The 21938-nt window shown below is 36.8% G+C and overlaps 1 protein-coding gene across 4 annotated transcripts in view; it reads left to right on the plus strand.

The window, feature by feature from the left end:
* Positions 1-21938, plus strand: part of iqsec1 (IQ motif and Sec7 domain 1) — a 141021-nt gene that overhangs the window by 19894 nt on the left and 99189 nt on the right. For all 4 annotated transcript variants that reach the window (XM_015380142.1, XM_015380150.1, XM_015380143.1 and 1 more), the window contains exon 2: positions 15054-15083. In XM_015380142.1, coding sequence (XP_015235628.1) covers positions 15054-15083 — 30 coding nt within the window. The remainder of the gene's footprint in view (positions 1-15053; positions 15084-21938) is intronic.

A 21938-nucleotide genomic window follows, 5' to 3' on the forward strand; every position in this document is an offset into this window, starting at 1 on the left:
GTATAACATCTTCTCTTAATTTTTATGTTACATGCATTTGATATTTTACACAACCCAAATACCGAAAGTTTTCCTTCAAATATGAAAAATTTAACTTTATTTCATGAGTACACCTTGTTCCAAAGACACCGATCCCTTCACTTGCAAACTCTGTATTCAGTTTTCATTGCAACACTTTATTTATTCTGCCATAACGTTGAATTTAATCTTTCTTTTTCCTACATTTGGAATGCTAACGGCACATTATTAAAGGTGATCCGCTGATTTCCAAATTTTTTTTGTAAAGCATTTAACTGATAATGATTTTAGCTGATTTCAGTTGGCCATAAGCAATTGCAAACTGTTTGTGTTGGCTGAGTGTGATGCTGTAAAGTTTGAGTTGTGGGTTGTTTCTTTTCATAACATAAATATAATATTTTTTAGCTTTAATCAGTTTAAGTCTAACTATTTGATTTCTAAAAAATACACATACAAATACACAGCTACACTTTATGCAGCTTTTATTGCTGCATCTTCCCCTTCTTCTGGGACAGAATCCCCAGAGCAACCGTGTTTGGAAACGGGGAGACATCTGGCTCATTTAAAGAAAGCTGCATGCAGGCAACACTGTGGTGTCCCTGTAGCGTGTTGCAGATGTTTGTCTTGATCTGCAAACACTGTAGATGGTATGCTCTGAAAGCAATACCTAACAGCTTCAAATGATCATAGCTTAAAAAGGGGGTTAAGACACAAAATATTTTAAAAGAGGGTTGCATACATTATACATGCCATATAGTACAGAACATTAGCTCACTCTGATTGCTTGTGATGAAATTATTGTGGCCTGTTGGTTCATAATATTTAATTTCTGTGTTTATACTTCATTTTTGCTTTTTTTGATGAGTCAACAAAAGGCTTTGTGTATATTTACCATAGCATGTCATAGAGGTATGACATTTCACACGTGCAATAAGTAAACAAAGAAGAACCACTGACATACAGTATATTCTATCTGTAAGAGAAGTAATGAAGCTGAGCAAGTCAGCAGAACCAAGCAGATGACTATTCACACAATAATGAGTGTGTCCAATGATGGGGAGTGGCGGCCTAGTGGTTAGGGCATAGAGCTTGGAATCCAGAGGTTCTGTGTTCGAGTCCCACTCCCACAGACTGACACTCTGGCTCTCTGAGGAGGACCCCTTATCCCCACACTGCTCCCCGGGTGCCCCACGATGGCAGCCCACTGCTCCCTGAGGGGATGGGTTAAATGCAGAGGTAAATTTCTCCAATGTGAGACCAATAAAGTTCACTTATTGCTATTATTATTATGGCTCCCAGTGCAGAAATTCTTTTTAGGCTTAGAGTGAACTAAGTAAACACTATCAGGACAAACTATTGCTGTAGATTGTTTATTTAAAGATGAATTTTAGTTTTCTGTTTTTTAGAGTTATAGCAGATGACTAGGTCTCTTTAAAATAGTAAATACCATTGTGAAAATTTTAATCACCTTATTTATAGCAGACAAGTCCCACTAATAGTTGACACTGTTATTTGAGACTATGGCAGCAGGGGAAGACAGCAGGTTAAGTTTGATACACAATCTATCTTTCATAGTCTTAGGCCAAATTAGAAAACATGGCAAGTTTTGCCATTCTCTGAACATTTTAAGGATAATATCATTAAGATAGTTGAGTAAAAATGTAAATGTTGAAAAAGATTGCTTTTTAAATATACCTTTAGTGAATTGGATGCAATTTGTTCCTTAAAATAGGTCCAGCCTCTAAGGGCATTAACAAAATCTACAGATGAAAACTGTTCAAATAAAATCTTCAGGTTTGTCTGGAAGCTTAGCTGCAAACTTTCTGACTATCTGTTTCCCTCCATATTTATATCTTTTATATATTTTATGTATTTACATACTTAGTAACCAAGATCAGTCTTTAATAGCCAGCGGGAGTATTTCCCCTTTTATAGAAGCAGAGTAAGGCTAAGCAGGGCCCTTACTAGGTGATGTTGATACTACTGTTCTTTTGGACAGAGCATTAAACACTTTGGCTGATTTCTATTGTTGGATGCAGCCTATGAAATCTATCACTGCAACTTGCAGGAGAAGGAGTGCAGCTATCCTAATGTGTAGCCAGAGTTGTCGCAGTCTTTGTCTGTTGCTGGAAGTGTGTATTTATGTGTGCATGTTCGTTTTGCTGCTTGTGTTTGCACGTACTGTACAAGCAAGTAGCAAAAGTAGCAAAAGATGAATATGTGTATTTTGTTTGTTTTATAAAAGGACATTGTCTGGACTTGTTTTGAATATCAAAGATAGCCTGAAAAGACTTATTTTGTGATCTTGCTTGTTTAAAAATTAAATATGAAAAAAAATTTACCCTTCCATACAATGGTGGGGGAAAAAAAGACAAATATCACCATAAATGAAAAAGTGTTACAGATAAAGGTTGAAGCAGCATCAAGTACATGTCTATGTTAAAATATATTTTTTTACATAGCAGTTTTCACCTTTTGTGCTTTCTTAGACTCCAGTTCACTGCTTCTGAAATTGATTAATGTAATTGTTCTACAGTGACCAGGAAGTGGTTCAATATATGTTTTATTCACTTATCAGTAAAAGAGGCCATGGCCATGCCAGCTATCAGTAGATTTGTCTAAGCGTCTTACTTGAGTGCCTTTTATGCAACGATTTTACCAAATGATGCTACATTTTTTTTCACTCTAGAAAGGTCACATTAACCATGTGTACTTTTATCTTTTATGCAGAGAAGATGATCATTTATCAGTTTGCATTAGCCAGAAAATAAAGGTTTTCCATTTTGTAGCTTTATAGATAACTTTAATAACTATGATGCAGCCTTACCATTTTAGATCATAAATAAAGCTGGCTGCAGCTTTATTTAACTAGACGTTGTGACAAAAATATGGAGCTTTTCTAGTGTGGTCTTATGTGGCCTGTCAGTGTTTCACTATCAAACACTCAGTAGTATTAATTACTTTTGTTCTGTGCCAGTTTGGTATTTTTCTCTTCATCAGCAACTCTGCATGTATCCACCATTACTTAAATATCCTTACTCTCCGACTTCTCAGCAGTAGCAATTTAAAACCCTAATAAAGACCATGACTGTGATTGTTTCAGTTGGTTATCCATACTCATACTTATGTTTTGTTGCATAATAGGGTTTTTCTAACAACACTGAATGCTTTAAATCTAAATGTATATCAAGCTTCCTGAAAGCTTACTGTAAGAAAGACTTTAACAACAAGATGATCTTGTTACTTTGCTTAAAATTGTTAAAAGGGGAGATATTTTATGAGACATAACGTCTTTCTTGTGTTTTGCGCTGTACATCTATCTGAATAATTTTCTTTATGATGCCTAAAATTGAAAGCAGGTAATACTTTATAATAATTATAACCACCAAGTAATTGGGGTTTATAATAAGCTTTAAAAAGACAGCATTGATCCCAAATGTGATCCCCCTTAAAACCCCAAAGAACCAGATTTGTACAAAATATGTAACAGCCTATTATTTAAGGGGTTGTGCTTTTTTTTTTACTGCACTAACAGTAAATATTCATGACATACCTTGCCTCACCTTGAACTGGCAGCTTGAATTGGGCAGTTGTGATTTCTGCATTTGTTTTGGGCATTGTAATCAATTTGTTAAGAGTTTAAAGAGATAACGCTGACACAGGGGTGGACAGCTTCTTGTAAAAGAAACAGAAGTATATTTAAACTCCTGGTCTAGTCACTGTTGAAAACAAGTTATATCAAGTAGTCTAGTTGTAATAAAAAAAAAAGAAGGTGGATGGTGTAATGTTTTTTTTTTTGGAAGCATACATAGCCTAATTAATATATTCTATTAACCTAAAGCAATATGCATGGCATGGTTGTTACATGTCAGGTTCGCCGAAAATTGACCTTGACTAAGGCACCTTTTAGTAGCACTGCAGTCAGTCCCTGTACTGGCACAGCTATCACTGCCCCTACATAGTTAGGGACTCATTTCCCACTGGGATCAGCTTCATAGTCATGGTAGGCCACGTCTTTGATTTTACTTTGGAAAACCTTTAGGCAACGAATGTATTAAGATTTGTCACAAAACCTCGCAAAGCATTGCAAATGAATATCTGAATCCTTTCAAGTCAAGTATGTTTTAATTAAAATTCAATCAATTGTAATTGAAACAGCTGAAATAATTTTCAAAATCTGAAAACAAACTGCTAACAAATTCAAATACATTAGAATTGGCCTAAAAATTAAATAAGCCTATATAAAATCTAATATTTTACTCACCTTTCAAATATTCATTTAGAGCAGTGTTTTTCAATCCTGGTCCTCAAGGCACCCTGCTCTGCATGTTTTGGATGTTTCTGAGCTTCAGCACACCTGATTCAGATGATTGCAGTTCAGCAAAGCCTGATAATCTGCTATGAATTGATAACAGGTGTGTGAAAGCTGGGAAACATCTAAAACATGCAGGGCAGGGTGCCTTAAGGACCAGGCTTGAAAAACACTGATTTAGAGTATTTATTTTATAAAATAGACTGTTTATCAGAAAAACAGTGTTGCTTCTATTGGCTAATTTAAAGTAAGCTAGGCTACATGCTGGCAATGAATTAGTTAAAACTATTTAACAGGTTCGTTGAACTATATTTACCACTGATCAGACGAGAGGCATTCTGCAAGTCACACGAGGGACCTTGCAGTCAGATGTCAACATTCAATTCATTTATGACCATTGGCCAGACATTAAAATCACATTTGGCAGTTCTTCCAAGATAATAATCTTAGCACGTGTCTTAAATTGCTTAATTAAAATGCATTTTTCAAATCTTTCGAGTCTCTCCTCTGGGTTTCCTCTGTTGTGCAGAGAATTACCTACCCTGTCGCGGGACCGCGCATCGCCCTAAACTCACAATCATTGATGAAAAAACAGATTGAAATATAAACAAAAAGTGAAATTTTTTATTTTTTTTTTAATGTGAAATTTTAAACAAATTCTCAATTTTTTTTATATTTTTTATAAACAGATGCCTTAAAATTGATAGTTTTTGTGGATAGATAAATTCGAATTAATAGTATTTTACTTGTATGGAGACACGTTTCAGTCGATGTGCTTCAGTCAGTGTGCGATGAATAAATTCTCTGCTCAGTGGATGCAATTCCTGCTTTTAGCACCATTCTAGATCATTTCTGACAATTTACTTGTTAAACTTAGAACCAGGAACCTACAGATGATTCCCTCCTCTCCTCATTTTCACATTTGTTAACCCAGACTTATGAAATTCATACCGCAATCACAGAGAACAGGTATGATTATGTGGAAAAACTTGCATAATTGTAAACACATTGTTTCTCAAACTAAGCAAGAGAGGGAGATCTCGGCAACTTAGAACCTGGAACCTGCGGAAGATTCCCTCCCCTCCTTATTTTCACAGTCCCTCAAATTGCGTTGTCTTTGCTTCTTGGCCGTGATGCTGTGCGCTACTCGGAAGCGCACAGTGCTTAGTGTATATATAACTATCTATCTCTATCTCTCTAATCAAATGGGTTGATAAAAGTAAAACAAAAGTCAAAAGAAACCCATTGCTTTGGTGCAAAATGTTCTCCTTGCAGTCATGTGGCTGTAGGTGTTTCAGAGGAGTGGGTTAAAGCGGAGGGAATAAAGGATGATCACTGCAATTACTTTTTCCACTTAAAGCACTACATCAAGTCACTGACTTTCCAGCAATCCCTGCTTATAAGGGGTTTTGCTGCTGCAATAATGGACAGTCACTCCCCTCAAAGCAAGTATGCATGACATGAGAATGTAAAGGAGAACGGGCAGAAGCTTCAACGCCTTTATGCAAGTAATCAGGTTTTGCCTCAGTTCCTGCAGGCTTGAAAAGTTCAGTCTAGGCAACTGGACGTGAAGTTTTCTAGAAGATGTTTTGCCTCTCATCCAAGAGGCTTCTTCAGTTCTTACTAGTGGTTGGGAACACTGAGATTAATATACTGTAGGTGTAACAAAGATTTAGGGGGAACAAACGGTTGCTCTGATACCTCTACTGGATTGGCCATGGAGGTCACCTGGGGGGTGTTAATGGTCATTGGAGGGTTCTGATTGGTTGTCAACTCCCAGATCAGATTAGTTTCAATCCCATGCCTCATTGAAGTGTTAGTCAGGTGAGGGCAGATGAGAGGTGAATCTTCTGGGTATTGTTCCCAAAAGTGCTTTTAAAGGCCAGAACACACCAAATCAGATTTTGTGTTCGATCCGACAGAGAATCGTGTTGGACGAGGTCGTGGCGTTTAGCGCTTATTGAAAGTCAATGGGGATGATCACACTAAACGCTATTTTATGCAAGGGGGCTTGCGTAGGTCCTACTGAGATAGACACCATGTCTATTTTAGTCGGACTACGCAGCAATCCAGTGGCAATTTCAATCCGTGTGACAGGAAAAGAGACTTACAAAGTAAAACACATCGGCTTTTGGGAAGAATACAAAATAAAATATGTTTATCGCATGGGGAAAGAGTCAGCTTTGGAGTCGCACATTGATTATATAGTAAGCTGGACAGACTTGTGCAAAAACAATCAATGAAACGATGAAACAAAAAATAATACTTTATTCATGATAGGGATTCAAAAGGACAGAAAATGGATAAAGTAGTGATCCTCTTTAAGCCTCGCAAAAACGAGGGACAGAAACCACAGTTTATTCATCTCCTAGGGAAAAAAAAATCTTCAGATGGAGAAAAAAATGAATATAGTATAATAGTGATCCTCTTTGAGCTAACGAAAAACAAAATAATGAGTGGCAGACACATTAGGTCTCTCACCTCTTTATGAAAAAGATAAAGTAAAACTTTGATAAATTTCACAGATCTCCCTCTGAGACTGCCTCATACAACAAATGAACCACCCCACGTTTATTGCTGTGTTTTTCTTTTCTTTAGACGTAGATCTCCTTATGTTTTTTAATATAGGTATATAAACATTCTATATCTGTTCTGGTTTGAGATGCCGCACTGACTAAAAATGGGCTTTGCTTTATAGAATGTGCTGGTGTTTTTTTTGTTTTTTTTACAACTTTTCCAAATCTGTCTACGGAAGAGGACCAGGGCCACTGAACATACTTTTTAAATGTAACAGATTTTTTAATTTTATCTCAGTATAATATGAGAAAAAAAGTCAGAATTCTGACTTTTTTCTCAGAATTCTGACTTTAATCTCTGAATTCTGGCTGAATTCTGACAGCTAACAAACATGTTAGCATCAAGCCGTAGCCATGTCTGTTTTAGAGACTGACAGCTAACAAACATGTTAGCATCAAGCCGTAGCCATGTCTGTTTTAAAGACTGAAGTATCTCTCTTGTTTTAATCACCTTCTGCTCCTCCATTAATGAAATAGTATCACCGGGGACCCCTCGGGCAAGTAAAAAGTTGCCTAATTCTGTCATTTTCCACCAATGTGTCACTGGCCCTCTCAAACAACTCACATCATTGTCAGTGAAGCTGAGAGATCCCACATCACTTCCTTCATGGTGCCCATCTACATCAAGATCCACAATTCTGAGATTTAAGTCAGAATTCTGAGAAAAAACTCAGAATTCTGAGATCAAAGTCGAAATTTTGGGATTGAAGTCAGAATTATGACTTTTTTCTCATAGTATACTGAAATAAAATTTAAAATCGGATACAGAAGAGGATTAGGGCCACTGAAAAAAATAAATAAGTTAACTGTCAGTCAAATGTGGGAAATTGTTATAATTTTTGTGAAGCACAGAGACAGAAGTGAAGTGCGCAGATCTTCCCACCCCAGTCAGAGCCTCACTGTACACAGTCAGTGTGACATAGACGAAAATAGGAACAGAGATTAAAAAGTCGTACGCTACTAATGTAGGCGTTAAGTAGGTGAAAGGTTTTGTCTGAGACTACCTCTGTTGAGAGATGGTTTTTCCTGTTAATAAAGATGGCTTCCTTTACCCCTCCCTCAAACCATTCTTCTTCCGTGGCCAGAATATGGCTGTTCTTGTCCTCAAACGCTTGTCCTTTAACCTTTAGTTGATTAACAGATATTCTGTTCTGAGGAGACATTGTACTAATTATTGGGAACTTTTAGCTTCTAAGTTTAAGATTTCAAATGTAATGCGTGTGGACAGAGATAAGCTAATTTTCTGCAAAGATAAAGATACATTCTAACACACTTTTAATGATTTTTTTATTATGATAGGAATGAGTAAAATTAATATTATTTCAAACTTAATAAGAATGATCAGTGTTATAAATGCAATAATAGTTTTTGTGTTTGTTAAATGTAAACAACTGTGATGCTTATAGCAAAACACTATCAAACATTAAACTGTAATCACAAATTTAGTGAGAGGGAGTTATTTAATTTAGTCCATTTAGGTTTTACTTTTCAGTGCTGGCATTTGCAAGGTCAGCTCATAATCCTCCATTTTAAGTGCAGCATTTAAAAATGTTTCTTTACTTTTCTTTACCTTTTTCCTTCCTTGGCATCACAGCTGCAATGATATGTTCTATGCTATTATCCTGTCACAAGCACGTATAAGGTACGTTTTATTGCAAGAAACCTAAATAGTTACCTTTTTGGCAAGCTGCCAAACATAATAGCGCTTTAAAAGAATCAACATGCATAATTTAATTTTTAAAATCAACATAAAGAAGAACTGAAATATCAGTTCAGGTGGAGCACTGTATTAGGGTGCGAATCCGAGCTGCTGCGCGGCCTACAGTTAGTGACATTCAAGTTCATTTGAAGCAAAGCAGCAAAATATGATTAAATGAGTGAGGCTGCTGCATTCCTGCAGTCGTGTCCGGTTGCACTTAGTCCTGCAGAAAGGCAGATTGATAATTTCTGAGTCAGCATTTCCCCTGCTCAGTGTGCCCTCTGTTCGTTTCCACCCTCATAACAGGAAATTAGTTGTCCTCATTGCAACAGATTCTGTATCTGTGTAGCAGGAAAAGGGATATAAATGTATACCCACCTAAATGGGGCAGGGTGATGTCACTGACCCTGCAAGGAAAAGCAGGAATTTAAGATTTGGTGCAAGAAAGTAGGGGGCAATAAAGTATTAATTTTACCACTGCAGCTTTGGCTGCTACTGGGCCAGCATAGGGGAAAGCAGTCACACACATTGTGGAGGCCTTACTGTGGAATAATACTTCCATTGGGGTTTGGCCTTTCATGCATTATTTAAAAGGCTTTGGAAATGCACCTCAGTGGGCCTCAGCAAATTTCTACGCAATGCAGGAGAGAAACTGTTACTTAAATTTGAGCTTTTATTTAGGCGCCTGCCATAATTACTTTGATGAATGAGTAAAAAGCATGCTTACACTTAACTTTTGCAGCATAGCATTAATCTACCCTGAGAAGTATATTTATACTGATGTTTTTCAGATTTACAGACATTCATTACTTAGTTCAGTTGATTAATTTATTTTAAGGGAACAATGTACATCAATAAATATTGCTGTAAATGCACCAGAATTGGCCAAGTTGCAATTTTTCATTTAGTGTTCCTGAATTCCAGGTTCTGCCTGTACAACTGACAGCTCTGGTTAAGAGAGTTTTTAGAACAAATATGGTTGAAAAATCACCAAATTTAGAAAAAAGGTTCTCATGCTTGTGAACTTACTAAATAATTTGGTTATTTAGTATTAACCTTCTGGAGTAAAATAAGTAGTTTACAAACTACTTAAATGGAAACTAAACCATGAGCGGTTTTCAAATAATTTTAAATAATAAAATTGTTGTCTAAATTGACAAAAACTGAGAAGAGTATCATCGTTCATGTAAATTTGACCTTTAACACTCTCCATTGAAAGGTTTATCGCCTTGTTGAAATATAAATTAAGCTTCTTTTTATGCTGACTGTGGAACATTTCCTTCATGCGTTGGCTAAATAGCCATCCTTGTAATGTCAGCGATCTTACAAATAGAAGGATTTCTGCATGTAAGACTTTGCTGTGGTTGTTACCCTCTTATCTATGCTTTAAAGTGTGCAAATAACCCAACTTATTGTGTTCTCCAAGACATGTTTATAGATGGATAGATAGATAGATAGATAGATAGATAGATAGATAGATAGATGGATGCAGCAAACTGCATGTTCTTCAATGTTCTTCTACAGTTCAGCTTGTTTGTTTTTTTATCATCCCAATATATTTAAGTGAAAATGGTTTGGATTTTGATTTATTTTACAAGTGTGCAGTCTGCAATTATCGGTTTCCACTGACATTCTTCTTTTCATCATAAAGTTCTGGAGCATGCATCAGATTACTACAGTCTGCACCACCTTGTTCTGAGCACATGTACCTATACATGTGCTAAAATGTAATGGTTTACTGGAATTTTTAGGAAAAGTTGCAGCTCTGAAATGGCATTGCTGAAAAGAAAATCTCTCTCTTATTTTTTTGTTAGTATTAATATGCTGATATGTGCACAGAATACTCTCTCTATATCATCTGTCATTGCACCTATGCATCTTTCTTTTTGCATGACCGTGGATTAAAAAAACATATTTTGCAATGATGATAGATTACATGAGTTTATGAATTGACATCTGAAATGTATAAATTGAATTGCAGGTCATAATTGCATTTGCATATCCTCCTCCTGGTTTCTTGCACATTCTGATGATCACCAGATGTTCTTCATATTCTTTCATTTTTTGCAACTTTCATTTTGATATAAAAGAGCCAAAAAACTCCGCCAATTGTTATTAGATCACCTTTGCAGCTGTTTTTTATATTTGCAACTTAAGTAGACCAGGTCCTATGTCAGGAGTGACCCAGACCTTCTAGCTATAAATAGAGCTGAAATATCATCGGGGTCACCTCTGCCTCTCTTGCTTAACAAAGAGGATGGTCTTGTGAGACACTCACTCATGCTAATCAGAGAGCTGGAGTTATATTAATAACCAAGTTCCCTTGCATAGCATTGTGTTTTGTCTCATTATAGAGAGCAATACTGACTCTCAGATTGCCAGACATGTCTCTTTAAATCCCAGCTGTTCCAGGTGGCTAATCAGTAAGGGGCCACACAATGACCCTGCACTTAAAACTGAATGTGCTAAAGCTGGAGTAGTCACATCAAGATTGTTAGTTTAGCAAATAAAACTCGGGATGCAGCTAAAAAGACCTCATGGATGCCAGCCCCCTGGTGCTATGTGCTTTAAGATGAGTTATGGGCTGGAAGTCCCTCTTAGAATTTGCCAAATTATTATCTCCCACTATCTAGTGGGAAAAATGCTGCTTTGACACAGGTTTGCCTACATGGGATTTTTCCAAAGGCACAAATAACAGATTAGTTTTCAAAAACCTTGTGCCTTATCCAAATAATTTCCAGTGTACAGGACATAAATTATGCTGTTCTTAAATAGAAGATGGAGTTAAGAAGCAGCTCTGGTGGAGAAAAACCCCCAAAACAAAACAAAGAAAAAACCCATAAAGACCAAAAGCTGGGCGAGGGTGTAGAATCTGTCATTAGGGAAAAAAATTCATGCTTCATGCTCAGAAATGGCATAAGTCCTGCAGAGTCATCTTACAGTAGGGTTATTTTGAGGGGTGATAACCAAAGCTGAACCTTTTTCAGAGATTTGAAAGTAAAACAAAAAGGGTATCTAAAACTGTAGGACGGTTCCATGGTAGGGCCATAGACATGGCATTAACAACATATGCCTGGAATAAAATAACACAGCAATAAGTTTTGGCTCACTGACTTCACCCAAAGACAATTTAACAGGTTGAAATATCTGCCAAACATACCTTTATGAATTAAAATGCTTTGGCTTTATCAGTAAGGTTCTGTAAAAAAAAAAAAAAATGATAGTCTGGGCACCTCTTTCTGAACACCTTCCACTTTTACTTATGAAGGGATCTGGTACACAGGGCACTCTACATAATCATTAACATCAACCCAGGGGTACATTGCACCTAAAAATAGAGGCCAGACTAAAAGAGCTGCAGGATATTCTGCCAGTCACTCAGTGTGCTCTACATGCAACAGCAATCTCTGATATCTTCTTTACATCTAGATTAAGGGATAAGGAAGGATCGTTTCTGTCCAGACAAAATAGCGAATCCTAGCTAGTGGTAGGAGAATGTGTTATAGTCTGAAGAACAGAGAACTGATATTTTTTGCCTCACATTTGGACAAAAAAAACAGATTTTTAGTGAAAAATCACCTTAACCTCAGTGACATACTGTGATTGTTTCTTATTGTTAAGAAATCCTTTTTAATACAGAACTGAAGTGTCATGGTGGATGGGATTTTAAACATCAGTACCAAAACCTTTAAGTATAGCAACATTTGAAGAAGAATTGAATTATTCACCATCCCACTGAGTTCAAGACAAACGCATCAAAACAATAGTTTTATAAAGAGGAATTGAAAAGTTTTTGAATGATATTACTTCGGTTGAGAGCCATGAAATCCACCCCGGTTACCTGAGGAGTGCTCTGAACAAGAGGTGTCCTAACGACATGTTTGATTTTCAGAGGGAGAAAACAACACAAACCCAAGCTTTTACATGCTGAAAGACTCCTGCCAAACACTGAAGTTAAATTAAAGGTGCTCCAACGAGGTGATAGCTGTAGTGATGACATGCAAGCAATCACTTCATCCTTTTTGAATGGTGCAGAATATACGCCACATAAATAACTGTTTAAGAGTTTAAGAAACAAAGACTTTGATCTTTAACATGCATGCCCTCTTTTGAGACCACCAGACCGTATTTTATTTGTGCATTATTATTTGTTTATTTATTTATTTATTTTTTTGGCAGTCTTAGTGGATAAAAAAATGAAAGCATGCTTAAGTTAATTATCATTGACAGTATGTCAGTGCTTCCTTTGGGGTGGTCATGAAATGGCTGAAAGGGCTTGAACATATCAAGCAGGAGCTCAGATGGGCACAATGTGAAGCTCCATATGAATAACAGTAACTGATGATGCTTCATGCTGTGTACGCTGCAGCAGACACTCCATCTGTCTTCTGTGGAAGTGGGATGCTTATTGCAGTGTCAGCAAAATAAAAAAATCGTAACAAACAGTGCTGGTGTTTGTGGTAACATTAATAGTGGTGGTAGTGGTTTAAAGTGTTTATTTTTTGCCAAAGAGAGAAAAAACAACCTTTTTGTGGTTCGTATATGAATGAGTGGGTGGAGGCAAGTTTGAAGGATGGGCGTATCGTTCAAAAACAGATTTATTGATGAGTTTGAGTCTTTCAACTTTCTTTCCCGTAATGTGTTTCCTACACAGAAATCAATAGCCTCAGTAATTGCTGTTGTAACTGAACTGCAAAGGGTGAATCGGTGAATCTCATCCACCCACAGTGGTTCACTGATGCTTTTCCAGCCTTCACCTGAACTGCAGTCATAATGTGATTTGTACAAAAAAAAGAAAAAAAAGCGAAGGCCATGGATGTGCTGTATTTAGTGGAAACTAACTAAATTTGTTTGTCTTTCTGCTGAATGAGCTGACGATTTTAAGCAGTTTTCTGAAAAGAAGAACGTTGCAGAGAAAGGGTGCAGCATTTCTGTACAGAGTCAACACTATTTAACGATACAGTCAAGTCTCTGTATGGACATTGTTTTCTTCCAAAGTGAGTGGAGCAAAACACGCGGCTCATAAATTTGTCCTGACGCAGACACGCTGTCGCTTTATTGCTCTTTAGTGCTGGTTTTGAAGAACAGGCTACACCTTTTATTCCTGCATAGTGAGGAGTATTTTCCCTTCCTGTTGCAGGCTTCTCTACTGCAGTTAATACCTAACAGTGCCTTAGAAGTTTGGTGGTGAGAATGGAGGATCAAAAATATGCAACACCAAATATGATGGTTTTCAGAGTGCTTAAGTTAAAGGTAGAGTGGAGGATTTTCGCAGTTTTTTTAAAAGACCCGCCCTCTCCACTTAAAAAAAAAAAAAAAATGCACATGCACAACTCTGTACCCACTCCTGAGAAGGAACTCCTATTAAACTCACTCACGCTCTTTTTAAAAGTTGATGTTTGCATTGCTCATACAAGCTTACTTTCCAAAAGAAGATTTGCGACTTTTCCACTATGTTGGACTCACCACCAGTAAGGGAAAATGAGGACGAGCACGTAGAATGGCCTTATGTAAACACATAACCAGAATGATTGAAAATTAGGAGGACCACTTATTTTGATGATCCACCCGGAAAAAGAACATCCTCCACATTAGCACGTTATTTTTAATTTTACTAAAACGTCAGAATATAACATTCCTCTCCAGATGCTTTTTATTTTATTTTTTTTATTATTCTTTTTTTTATTCTTTTAATGTTATTACATGGTTATAAGTATCAAAATAACCACAGGAAATAAGTGAAGTGAAGATCTGTTGGCTTCAAATCTCTGATGTTATTCTCCTGTTGAAGGCCATTGGAGAACAGTCAACTCCTTGTTATGTGCTGCGAACCAGTTTGAGATGATTTAAGGTCACATCATGGTGCATTATACTGCTGGAAGTAGCCATCAGAGGGTGGGTACGCTGGGGTCATTAAGGGATGGACATTGTCAGCGATTTTAATATCATGGTGGTGTGTCAATGACGCTAACAGTAGTTTGTACAAAGAGGCAAAAAGACCTCTCCCGTCCTCACCAGCACCAGCCCAAACGGTCATGCAAGGCAGGATTTGTATTTCCCTGATTATTTTCTGTAAACGTTAGTGTGCAAACCCCAGTGGATCAGCTGGTTCTGACATGCCCAGACCAGTCGGTTTGACAACAAAAGGAACTTAAATCCCATTTCTACCCTAATCTGATGCTTTGCTTGACATCTGGCACTGATGTAAATCATTTAATAGGTTCACGAGGTGCTATCATTGTTTGGTTAATTATTTTTCTTGTGCTTTGCAAATGTTTTAGCTAGAAAATTGTAAATCTCTCTTCCAGATGTCGTTGCAGAAATATAAATTGTTAACATCTCAGCATTACATTACATAATCATTTATTATTTAAGTTGCTTTATGTAACAAGTTTTTTCCCACATTTAAACAGCATGATTATATGCATGTGGTTTCTCTGTCTTTCAGGTCGGAGTGTGACCCCACCAGAACTGTCAGGTAGGTCATTTTTCTTCTGATTCTTTTCTGCTTCATTTCAAACGATTAAATGATAAAATGATAAAAACTACTCCGCTTTGGACATCCTTGACTCCACACTGTGATTGTGTTTCAAAAATCTCATGCTGTGGTTGTGTGAAAGTAAATAACAGCAGTCAGAAGACTTGTCAGGATGATATGTTTTCTGATCTCTGAAGGACAAGTCCAGACCTGTATGACAACAGAACATCACTTTTGTTTGTTCTAGTGGATTTTATGGAGTGAACAGGAAATGATGAGTTTTTTCCTTCTCTGTTTTACCAAGGTTCCTTTTTTCCCTTTGTTAGCTGTTTGTTAAGCTGGAAATTTGCAGGTGTGTTTCTGCTGTCGCTGCTTTAAAACTCTATTCTGGATCTACCGTTACAGGGAACACAACTAAGGATATAACCCAGTAGCAGAGAGTGGATGGATTTTGCTTATAGTGGCAAACACACTCCTTATCAGCTGTTTTTCTCCTCTACCTCAGACGACCTCAGAATGCTATGTGTTCATAGCCAAAGGCTGTCTAAGAGCATTAGAGTGTCACGCGAACTGTCTGGTGTTTAGGTTAAAAAGCGCCAAGCATCTAAAACACAGGTCTGGTCTAGAGTCTGTGTTCTTCCAGCTGTATTCTGCTGTACTACACTTCTGCTATGATTTCTTCTTTCATGCAACTGATTGGTGTTGCCTCTTAAATAAATTAGATCTGCCAAAGAATGCCTAGAATTAAGAGCCCTTTGGAAATGTAAGGTCTTGCTAAAAAACACTTTTTTTTTGTTGTAACAATAATGAATAGATTATTACAGCTTATTGTTAATTGCAGCTGATACTGAAGTGCTTTTAAGCACTGATTTCTGCTGCAGAAATAGATGGATGTACACAAATAATGATCCTTTTTAGATAATACCTATGTTTACATGGACACAAATAATCGGATTGGAGGACCACTGCTCTCAACTCTGCATGTGTGCAATGTCAGAGTGACGTTCTTTTCGCTGTTTTCCAGTTTTGCGCATGCTTAAAGGATTTAATCTGATCGAAAGCTTGGTACATGGATCATGGTTTGCCAAAGAATTTATATCCACTCATCACCCTTATTCTTTTTCCGTGTTTGGAACAATCATACAATTTCCACTTTCATCAGTTACAAAAAAACAACAAAAAGCTATCTAAAATCAGATCCTTTACATTGAAACCGATGCTCTGCAAATCATAAAACCTAAGAATTATAAACACTAGTTCGAACACATGCATGCTTTCATCTAGGTTAAAGGAAATTGATGAGGATATTTACGAATAATCCAGGAACCATAAGGACTCAAGCCCATCACAAACTGGAAGCTGTTGATACAAAGGTGTCTTTGTCCACAATAAAGTGAACCAGTAAGAACAGAGGGGTGCTGCCCTTTAAGCTTTTCTAAAATCAACATCTTTAATCTCTGCTGAAATTAGTAGACCATTAAGAGGTTTTATGGTCAAATTTGAAAAGATTCAGTATTTGGCCCAAAAACAAGAGGAATACAGTATCTGTGACTTATGCTTTACAATAATGATTATAATTAGCCTGTTAAAGCAAAGAACACTGCACTATGTTTTAAAGCACAACACTTCTGCTGTATTTTGGTAGGAGGTGATGCCAGTTCATGGCTTTAACTGTAACATTTACGGAGGACAATTGCATTAAAGTTTTTCAGCTACACCTCAAATCAACTTATATTGATGGAAAATAGACAGACTGAAAGGGTTTCAAAAGGATCCCAAGGTAATATCAAAACTAGTTTTAGATGGAATAAAGTAAGGTATCAAGGGAAATTTGCACTGTCATTTAATTGGTCCTCATACAAATAAACAATCTAAATTAAATGTTCTATTAGAATTTTGATGAGGTGAAATATCCAAGCATTCTGCTTGGATATTTCATGAGCTACGTACAACCATGGCTTTTTTTAAATCCTTTTGAAAAAAAAAAAACAATTCCAAACTAAATCATAAAACTTAAAGTTCCAGCTAAATATGTCAAAACCAAAAACTTCAATGCCTGCTTATTTATAGTAGGTACTTTACACTTATCTAATATTCACCTAAAAAACATTCTCCTAATTACAATTTAACAAATGAGGATAAACGTGTTCATTTTTTTTTAGAAACCTAACTTTACAAATGTTGGAACAGTATATGAACAGGAATAACTCTTTGTAATATAAAATAGTTTGTTATTATTTGACTCTTTTGTATTTAGTCCTTTAAGCTCACACACCTGTTAATCCATTTATTTTGACTAAGACCATTAATATGTATATNTATATATATATATACTTTTACATATTGGTTTGACATCAATTGGTGCAGGCATTAATTAAAGCTGTAAAACAGAAAAGGCTTCAGAGGTTTATGGCTGAAAACCAACTGGCAGCAGCCTTCTGCATTTTAAGTTGTTAATGTTCCTTCAGTATGTTTCCTTCATTCACAACCCAAGATGATGTCCTCATTCTCTAAACAGCATGATGGATAAGTCTGACCTTTTGCTTTTACAGCAGATCCATTGGGTGTCAATGTGGCTTAATGCAGGCCACGAAACAAGCAGTGATGTAATCTGCAGACAGTTTGGTAAATAGAACAGACAAGAAAATAGATGTGCCTGTGCAGCAAGGGCTTCATTAAATATCATGGTTCTTAGCTTGAAAAGTACACCTGGTTGAGTACAGCCGGTGAGAGCTTTTTATGGACGAGAAGCAGACCAGCAAAGTGGTTTCACAACAAAGCCTCATTCATTATCATCATCCTGTGAAAAGCAGGCATATTTTTTGGTCAACAACCTCAAGCAAAACTACCTAAATGAGTGGTGTATCAGCAGTGTGCTGTGCTCCTCATTTCCATACAGCAAGAAACAAATACATTCTTTTTGTAACTTTCATCAACATGCTTAGATTTTATTTAACTTGTTTGTTTTTAACAATACTAATTCAAAGCCCTTATACACTGAGGCATTCACAGATGTTCACTGGTTACACCTGGGATACCTATGCCAATAGATGCTGCTGGTCTGTGTAGTGTTTTGTTAAATTCTTCATGATTTATAGGATCCTAGGGTTTTCAACACAGTACTACTTATTTTTTAAGTAGACGGAACTTAGATACTGATAGGCAATATTTGGTCAAATGTAGCAAAAGTTGACATATGGTGTGAATAAAGCAACAGAATCAACAAAGTACATATTTTGCCTGTATCTCAATTCAGTTGAATTCAGTTTATTTATATAGCGACCAGTTCCCAACATATGTCATCTCAATGCACTTTCCAAAGTAGTGACAGTGGAGAGGAAAACTCCCTTTTAACAGGAAGAAACCCCCAGCAGAACCAGGCTCAGTGTGAGCGGTCATCTGTTGAGGCCAAATGGGGTTTAAGGAGATAAAAGACATTGAGAAAGAAGATGAAAAAATGGGTTCCTATGTCCTCCAGCAGTCTAAGTCTATAACAGCATAACTATAGAGATAGTTCAGGATAACCTGAAACACTCTAACTATAGGCTGTATCAAAAAGGAAAGTTTAAAGCTGTGCATTAAATTACACGGGGTGTCTGCCTCATAAACTAAACCTGGATAGTTGGTTCCACTGAAGAAGAGCCTGCAACTAAAAGATCTGCCTCCCATTCTTCCTTTAGAAATTCTAGGAATCACTAGTAAGTAAGTTTGAGAGTGAAGTGCTCTGTTAGGAACATAGGGAATGATTATATCCCTGAAAAAAGATTGAGCTTGGTTATTTAGAGCTTAATATCTGAGAAGGAGGATATTAAATTATATTCTGGAATTAACAGAAAGCCAATAAAGAAGAGCTAAGATAGAGAAAATATGATCTCTCTTTTTAATCTCAAGAATTAGTTATTCTGTAAAAGGCTTATGTTGTCATTCACATATTTTGTTTTTTTTTTCTTTTACAAGGAAATAAATACTGTTAGCACAGTTATCCCAAACAACCATAAATAAACAAACAAACTGTGGACTGGATGAGGGAAAGTGTGTAAAAGTGGTAATTTTACCAGAAATTTGTTTTTTTTGCTAGGCTGCTTTATTGCTGCTAAAAGTGTGAGGTTGGGGTGCAGCTTTCCTAATGAGGAAATTAATTATAATAAGGAAAAGCAGCAGTGTGTACATCTGCATGCATAAATTATCCACTTTATGATTATTTTTTTTTATTTATACAAAGAGAAATGCTAAAGCATGTTAAAGTAGTGTAGTGTGCTGATTTGTTTCACAGCAGAGTGGTAACTACTTGGGCTGTGAGGTGGTGATATTTTTTTTATCAGAAAGACAGCTTGGGAAGAAAATTTGATTTCCTGGTGGCTCATTTTTGCAAACGATGATGCTCTGTATCGCCAGTCTACAGAGATCTCTATTGTATTTGGTAGAATTGCTTTTAAAATACATATAAAGGCTGTCAAACATTTTGGGTATACTTCATTGAGCTTCACAACATTGTGTATTGTAATCTTTGATGCAGTAACCAATGAAACAAAATTGAGTTTTAGGCCAGCTTGCTCACACACAAACTTTCTATTGTCTGTCTTCAAATGTTCTGTGGGACTGACATCAGGGCTTTGTAATTTTTAATCCAATACACTGACCTTATTCTCTTTGAGTGTTAGTAGGATTCCATGTATCAGACCCTTTAAGTTGCTGTCTGAAGTTTAAGATGCCAATATTCAATCAGCATGTTGTTATATGCGTATGATGGTTTATGTTGTAATTCTCCCTCCTTCAGCAAAATAACCACAATCAAAAATTATGTTCTCAGGCTTGCAAGATTCCCAGCATCCCCACAAAAATCTTTTGATTTAGTTCTGGAGCTGATTTGCCCTTTTAACAGCAAAACATGTTCATCTCTAGGAAACGCTGCCTGTCCCTATTTTAAGACTGTAATGGTTGGACATTCTTATGCTGGTTATGCTTACATTAGGTATGCTTGAATGTGGCATCTTCAGGCTTCTTGTGGAGGTCCATAATGCTCTTCACAATAATTAGCAAAATTTTGTTTTTCCGTTTTTCACACAAGGAACCACTGGCTTTGAGATGTTAGCCTTGAAATAAATCCAAAGGTGGGCCTCTATTAAACTCAAATGTTCAATGGTAGATTCCATCTGTGGCAAAGTTGTTTAGAGTTGAAGTTATGTGTTGTGTATCTTAGTGTCTGATCTTGAAAACTGTAGCAGAAATGCTGCAAATAAACAGTAAAAAAATTCAAATATGATGAGTTTAAACTGGAAATAATTTTGAATAAATCCCATTTCAATCATGAGGGCTCAGAAAGAAATGTTCAGTTGATACATGTTGCACAGCCACAGTGCTCCAAATTGATCTTAAACAGTATTTGGAATCTTAAAAAAACTTTGAGAAATGTTCTTTTGTGTTAGCCTGTGAGCGTCATTTCATCAGCTCCTCCTACTCTGCTATTCTTATGCTGCTTTGCAGAGCAATCATAGGTTCCATTTGTCATTAGCTACACTGAGGTATTAACATAAGTGGTATAGTAATAATAATAAACTCAGCTAAGTAACGAATAAAGCAGAGATTTTATCTTTTTTTGTAACAGCAGCTTTGGCATATCCGGCCAATGACTATAAGGCAAGGGAATTTTATTTGTATAGCACAATTCAGTACATGGACAATTCAAATTGCTTTACCTGAATTGGATAATAAAATACAAGAAAAGTAAAAGCAGAATAAAAGCTAAATTATTTGAAAAATAATAAAGTTGGACCACAAAAAAGCAAAATAAAAGCAAGTAAAAACATGATAAAAGCACATAGAAAATAAAATAAAACAGTTGGATGACAACCTTAAAATAATAATACCCCGGTTAGCAGCTTAATTTCTACAGTCAAAGGCAGTTCAAACAAATGGGTTTTTAACTTTGACTTAACAAACTCAGGCTTTCAGCACTTTTCCAGTCATCTGGGAGTTTTTTTCCAGATAAGTGGAGCATAGGGACTTAATGCTGCTTCTCCATATTTGGTTCTAGTTCTGGGTGTACAGAGTAGGCTTGAACTACAAGACCTGAGTGGTCTAGGAAAGCATTCCCAACCTCGGTCCTCAAGGCCCGCTGTCCTGCAGTTTTTAGAGGTTTCCTTGCTCCAGCACAGCTGATTTTAATTGAAAGCTGATTAACAGGCTTTTGTTCTACTGTAATCATTATAATCAGCTGCGCTAAAGCAGGGAAACCTCTAAAACCTGCAGGACAGTGGGCCTCGAGGATCGACTTTGGGGATGCCTGGTCTAGGATACATTGGCAGAAAGCTGTTATGTATTGAGGTGCTGATCCATTCAGTGATTTATAGACTAAGAGAAGGTCTACTTTTAAGTCTAATCTCTGATCTACATTGAGCCAGTGTAAGGACTCGGTTTTGCAATCCAAGTAACGTATTCCTATGGGCAACTTCGGGCTGGAGATGTGACAGGCAGCCCGGGCCACAGGCGGCTACGCTCTACCCCTTCTATTCAATTGTTCAATTCCATTTCAAGAGCAAGATCATCTGTGGTAGTAGCACTAGACATCTTCCAGGCATGTGAGTAAAACTAGCAGCAGTTCAGCGGACAGGAAGAATGAATGGTAGCCGGCGCTCGCGGATGACGTCATACACACGCCGCTTTGTTTTTAACAAATATAAAAAATATATCCGCAGATGTCTGAGGGACAGTGATTCGCCTACATGTTATGAATACTGGCGTACCATAAAGAATAAATTAGGAACAGTTTAGTTTGTGCCTTCAACTCATTGCCGACGTCACTTGGATTACAAAACCGAATATCTTCGGAACAGCTCCAAAAGACACAAAACTAAT

This window comes from Cyprinodon variegatus, unplaced genomic scaffold (genome assembly GCF_000732505.1).
Source record: "Cyprinodon variegatus isolate N-32 unplaced genomic scaffold, C_variegatus-1.0 Scaffold208, whole genome shotgun sequence".
Taxonomy (NCBI): Eukaryota; Metazoa; Chordata; class Actinopteri; order Cyprinodontiformes; family Cyprinodontidae; genus Cyprinodon; species Cyprinodon variegatus.